General features: G+C 38.8%; 1 protein-coding gene across 1 annotated transcript; it reads left to right on the forward strand.

Annotated features, from left to right (window-relative positions):
- On the forward strand, positions 1 to 3,004 carry LOC129752033 (transcriptional coactivator yorkie). The gene has a single exon (XM_055747822.1). It carries the CDS (start codon positions 2,315 to 2,317, stop codon positions 3,002 to 3,004), a length of 690 nt encoding a protein of 229 aa, XP_055603797.1. The 5' UTR covers positions 1 to 2,314.
- Positions 3,005 to 6,770: the final 3,766 nt, after the last annotated feature.

Here is a 6,770-nt window from a genome sequence, read left to right on the forward strand (position 1 = left end):
TTGTTGAGTATGGTCGGACTCTGACTTGCTCTCCGAAGGGGAAACGTCGTCGAAGTTTTCCTGGGTATCTAATATATACATTTTTTTCGGGTTTTTTTTTCATTGTGTTGTGTTTATTCTTGATTGGGGTTTATTTTTTTCTGGTACCTTTTTATTTTGTTGTCGACTTGATTCGGTCGTCGTGGTCGCCGCGCTGCGAGAAGAAGGAAGGAGGTACCCGATCAAGCGGAAAGATAGCCTGAGGCGTGTGGAGCAGCAAAAGCGAAGAACCCCGAAAGGGTTTTCTCCACTCTTTCTCGAGAAGAAACAAGTCGCGCGGCGGTGGGCCAGCGTGTAAGCGAGAAGTGCTGCGGGAGAAGCTGGCTGACTGAACGAACAGCAGCCGCAGACGAATACGCTGCTAACTCTTTGCGCCGTTCCATCACATACCTACTTCTTGTTGTTGCTCGTTTGATCCCGCAGTCGATTTTCTTCAACTTGTTTTGTTGTTGGAGTTGATGGCTGGCTAGTAGCGGCAGTCCAAGATCCAACTCAGACTCAGGCTCAAGCAGCTCAGATTGTGCTCTGGGTTGATGGTTGTGTTGTATGTGTGATGTGTTCTTTTGCCTGCTTGCGTTTCGCGTTCAGTTTTTCGATTTTTACATTCGGTGAAACTTGACTTTGGTGCGCGAATTACGGGCCACTAGACGTCGTCGTCGTCGTCGTTCGCAGTGAGAAGTAGATGTTCTACGCGGGGCGTGAAACGTATGCCATACAGCATAGTAGACGTGTGCAGTCGTGACACGAAGTGCGCGATTCGATTGGATCAACTAAAGAGTGTTCAACAGAAAGATTCGCTACTTTTTTTTCTTCTGGGGTATTTGATTGTGTGATCTCTATAATTTGCTACAACATCTCAGCAAGCTACTAGCAAGGTGAAGTGCGATGCCTACTACGACTGGATCTCGATGCGTTTAGCACAGTATCGAAGCCGTGATCCGATCATCATCTCAAGAGTGCTGGGCTGGGTGTGCTTTGGAAATTTAAAAGCAATTGATATTTAGCAAACGCAAACACACTGCGTGTCTGCTAGCGAGATAGCGAGGAGGAGCAGAGAAGAAGCTAGAAAAAAAAACGGGAACGCGCAGTGTTTAACGAGAAATAATACAAGAAACATGAAATAAAGAAGCAAGTTGTGAGGTACAAAACGGTGTAGCAAAGTGGAAAAAAAGTTGTTTGATCGTGCTCTCGACGGTCGATGACAAAAGTGAGAAGAAGAAAATTTGCCATAATTGAGAGTTAAGTCGGAGGAATCAAGTGAAGTCGATTGAAACGGGGCAAAAAGAGCCAGACGATTTTTGCTCAATCAATGATTTTTCCAACCTACCTACAACCTACTGCTTTCTGCAAACGTAATGAAATAGCTTAGCTGTACCGAGAGTTACCGCACAGGTGCAAAAGCCAATGAAAAACGACCGAACGCCCCGGTCAGTGCAGTGAAATATTGCGTATTTTGTTTTCTGCCGTAGTCAGTCGAATTTGGAGAATAAAAATACACAAATAATTGATCGGATCGTATGCGCACGAGCGTTTTTCGGAAACTAAGTGCCTTCTCCCATACCGATATACCGACGTATAGGTAGGTGCGCTACGCTTCACACGTACACGACGCAATAGGATAGATACGTCGTCGTCGTTGTCGGAAAAACGCGAAGTATAAATTTAAAAATCAAATTGCAACCTAAGCTGTGTGACCAAACGCGACATCCATCGTCGCGGCCAAGAGTATCAACATCATCAGCAATGCCAGAGCTCTACTAGGCGCGTCTACTAAGGAAGAGAAGAAAAAAACAGCAAGCAGCAAAAAATAAAGAAAATAAGAATATTTACACACGCGCGCGGCTGGTTATTCTGCCATCACAGCAAAGTTGACGGAAAAATAAGAGCATCATCGCAAGACCAGGACGGACTTAAGAGAAATAAAGGAAGCCAAATTAAGAAAAGCTAATTTTATCGCTTTAAACCAAGTCGCCAGAAGAAGTCTCGAGTCGAACGCGCTCAACGCTGCTCAAGTCGTTGCCGTAGACCCAACAACAAGATCTCCACGGACATACGCGCGCGGCACGGCGAGAATATCGTGAGACGTTGAAGCAACAACAGCAACAAAACACTCAGCAATAAGTAAACGCGCATACACACACCCATTCGCCAGCAGCTCTCGCGTGCGCCGTTCTCTTAGAAAGAAAATAAAACACGTATAGCAGTAAATATATGCAGCAACACAGAGGAGAAGAAAAAAAAACTGCACCACGAATCCCCCCGAGAAACACACAAGATGGCGTTCAGCAGCAGCAACAACAACAACTCCGCTAACAACAACAACACAAATACCTCCGGAGGAGCCGAGGAGAACGATGGGTCCAACAAAAAGAAAAACTTGATAATTCTGGTGGATAAAGACTCGAACGATAAGCTAAACGAGCTGTTCGATAAAACACTCAGCAATAAATTACCGCTGCAAATTCCCTACCGCATGCGAAAGTTGCCGGACTCGTTCTTCAAGCCGCCCTCGTCCGGCTCCAAATCGCCCTCGATTTCACATTCGCGAGAAAATTCGGCAGACTCGGCCTTCGGGTCCGGGACCACCATCCTGGGTGGGGTCACTACCGGCCCGAATGGGCTCCCGATTCACCACAGTCGGGCGCACAGCAGTCCGGCCTCGCTCGGCAAGATCCCGGCAGGGCTGGTGGCCAGTCTCACTGCCGCTGCCGCCGCCTCCAATGCCTCCGGAAACAGCGGCGGTAAAAGCGGTGGACAGAACAACGTGGGTGGTGGTGGCGCAGCAGATGCCAGTAGCCTCGGGGCAGCCGTTGCCCAGCAATCGGGGGGTCTCACGAAGCAGGCGCTACAGAATCTGCACAGCCGGGGCCGCTCGTACGACGTGTCCAATCTGCACTTTGGCGAGCTGCCACCCGGCTGGGAGCAGGCCAAAACACAGGACGGGCGCATCTACTACATCAAGTAAGTGTGGCATTTTTTTTTTAAATTTCAAAAGACTGTAAAAAGGGCTTATAAAATGGTACAAAACTTAATTGAAAATCCTAAATTCTCAAGCCAAAAATATTTGATCAATGTTGAATACACCGTATTTAAAAAGTGATTCTGAGTCAAATAAGTCTCATGAAACGTTTAAAGCGCTTATAGAACCGCATTAGTTTTATAAAGTTGTTTTTAATCCAAAACAGATTCTTTCGGAGCAATAAGAGTTCAAATGACATTTGCTGATATGAATAAACACCTGGCAATTGCTTTTGCTATTTTATAGATCCGTTTCGTGAGTCAAATACTTCGATTGACATGAAAATTTTTATTTCGAAGCAAGCAAGTCTAAGTGTCTAAACTAAGTGAAAGAGTTTCTTATTTATATCACCTATTGGCTATAGGTAGTTCAAAATGATCGATTAATAATGAAGATCAACAATTTTTACTTGTCGTCAAAAGTGCAAAGAGTCTTTGCCAAAGACCTCTTTTGACTTAAAACAAACTTTTTTTTTCAGGTGATTTTAATCGGTTCCATATTCATTCTATGTACACTGTATCAAAAAATTGTCCGTACAGCACGTACCTTGAAATCCAAACAATCAAAAAGGGCACTTTTTCAGTCAATAAGAATACTACAATTACATCATTCGCTGCAGAAACTAGTCCTTTTTGTAGATCAGTATTAAAAATATTTATGAATTAAACCTTAAAAATAATTCAAATCATTTTGTATATAAAATCCCAAAAACGACGTCAAAAATTGTCCGTACACTAAGGCCTTTGTCAAATATTAGTCAATAAACCGTTATGTGTTAGTCCTTCAAACGCAGAAACGTGAGTTGAATCTTAGCAAAGACAATTTCCAGTGGTCTGAGCGATAAATACGGTAAAATGATCGGTATTTAGCATAAATCAGTAGATTTCAACAATTTGTAGATTACATTAACAGGAAAATGTCTGCTCCTCACAAAAAATACCCGTTGGTTTATCAGTCATATTACGCGTCTACAGGAACATAAATATGATTGTTTGGTTCTGACCCGAAAATACGATCAAACCAACCATCAGCTTATACGAGTAGTTTCCAGGGAGTTAGTCTTTTTAAAGTTCTGAAGGACATACTGAACCGACGATCGTGGCCGTCTTTCGAACAAGCTTTTAAAGTCAATCTTCAGGTCAAGAATCAGTTTCCGGATGTCAACGGGTATTTTTTTGTGAGGAGCAGACATTTCCTGTTAATTTAATCCACAAATTGTTGAAATCTACTGATTTATGCTAAATACCGATCATTTTACCGTATTTATCGCTCAGACCACTGGAAATTGTCTTTGCTAAGATTCAACTCACGTTTCTGCGTTTGAAGGACTAACACATAACTGTTTTCTTGACTAATATTTGACAAATGCCTCAGTGTACGGACATTTTTTTGACGTCTTTTTTGGGACTTTCTATACAAAATGATTTGAATTATTTTTAAGTAGACTAGTATTTTTATTGACTGAAAAAGTGCACTTTTTGGTTGTTTGGATTTCAAGGTACGTGCTGTACGGACAATTTTTTGATACAGTGTATATTAGACTGAGTCGATTTGGTGTCCCTTTTGAATTTCTTAAACCTTGAGGTTTGAAATGCTTCGTTTTGATTTAAAACTCATCCCTGATTGTTTGCAGAATTTTTAGGTAACATTTGCATGAGTAAATTTGAACCTTTCGGTTTGTATGGGGAAATTAAATATTTCGTACTGAAAAATCAACATCATTTTTGTTCCTTCCGTTCCTAGTAATGATTTGTGTGGCGATTTATAAGTTCTTTAGGAATTTTTTTTCGTTGAACAACTTTGTCGAAGACCGTAAATTCGTATTTGATTAGGCAAAAAACTTATTAGCTGTTTCATCATTCAAACAATCAATAAATTCAATTGATATCGCTGGTGGTGCCTTGCGAAGTATTGCGTGAAAAGTAACTAAGCACCCAGCAGTGATGTTAGTTGAATTTATTCTTTTCCAATGCCAAAAGCCATGCCCCTATTCAACGCCTAATGACTTTTTTGTCTAATAAGATACGAAGTTACGGTCTTCGACAAAGTTGTTCAGCGGAAAATTTTCTTCAAAAATCTATAAATTTACACAAAACCATGAAGCTCGATTCCACCAGTACAAAATATTCAATTTTCCCAAACAAACTTAAAAATACAAATTTACCCACGTAGTAAACTTTACTTAAAAAATTTACAAAATATTCATGGATGAGTTTTGAACCAAAACGCAACATTTCAAATCCCCAGGGTTTGAGAAATTAAAAAAGAACCCCAAATATCCCATATATCCCATTGATTCAACAAAAAAGCTTTTACAGAAACTTCATAATTCATTTTTCTTTTTCAATCTTTCAAGGAATAATCTATTCTTTTTTATAAAATCGTGTTAAAAGTGGCCACTTAACCGGAGAACTAAAATTAATGAAAAAAATCATCTTAAACATATCTCAGATATAAAAGTTTGTTCAAGTCTATTTTTTCGATGCTTAGTCGTTTTTAGAACTCTTGTGAATTCCGAATTTTCGAGATCTCGTAAACATTCTGTAAATTTTATTATCTTCAAAAATTTGCCTTCATCCTTTATAAATTTTCGTTGAAATATTGAAAATTTGTCTTTGATATTTTAGCCCTTTATTTAAAGTAGTAACACATTGGCTACAGATAATGTATGTAACCGCTTATCTCATAACTATTTTAAACATTTTATTGTTTCAAGACACGTAGTATGTATTGATTAGTTTATTCGTTTATAATTAATTTGACGGGTTCATTTTCTTTTCTTTCGAGTCCTGTAGAAATTCACACGACCAAAATTGGGAAAATACCTCAGATTCAGTAAGGAAGGTGATTTCTTTGTTTTGCTTTGGTATTTGCTTTTATTTATACATTTTCTGGTTGCAAAATTTTAATCAATGTACCGAATGATGGCATTTTATAACGCAAACGTTGATATTATTCAATTAAGCATGACCAGAGAACAAATTAACAGTAAAATTGTGCAGTGCTCTTTTACAAATTAGCAATTAGTATAGTTATTAAGTGTGATTTATATTATAGAATAAGATAAAGGGCTGAAGCCTAGGATCTAATCAATAAATAAATCAAAACAAAAATAGTTTTTAGACTTCAAAAAATATGTGCAGTTTGTAAATTCATATATCTCATTATAATCTCATATATTTTCTACAGTATTCCAAGGAATATCTGAGATGTTTCTTGAATTTGGGAATTGTTTTTACAAATTTTCATGTTAAATCTTTTTTGAGTATTTTTTTTATTCCTACCTTTTTCCCCTCATTTTTTTCTAGTACATGTACAGTCTAAAAGACTAATCTACTAGAAATCTCAACTTTAAGGATTGTATGGAAAAATTCGATAATTCGTTCTGAAAAATCAATATGATTATTTCGTTTTCTGTGGATTTACTAAAAAATGGCATTGAAATTGCGAGCATTTGGCATTGGCATCTTGAAGATTCGGATTTGATAACTTGGAGGTTTGGAAAATATTGCAGATGGATATTGAAATTTAGAAGGACTTGCATTAACATTCTTAAAATTTGGCATGCATGATTTCGCATCAATGTTTTAAGGATTAGCATGCATACATGTTTTATCAATATCTTAAGGATTTGGCACTGATAACTTGAAGATTTAGCGTTGACAGCTTAAAGATTTGGCACTGGCAGGGCTAGAAGTTGGTCACTTTTTAG

This window comes from Uranotaenia lowii, chromosome 3 (assembly GCF_029784155.1).
Source record: "Uranotaenia lowii strain MFRU-FL chromosome 3, ASM2978415v1, whole genome shotgun sequence".
NCBI lineage: Eukaryota > Metazoa > Arthropoda > Insecta > Diptera > Culicidae > Uranotaenia > Uranotaenia lowii.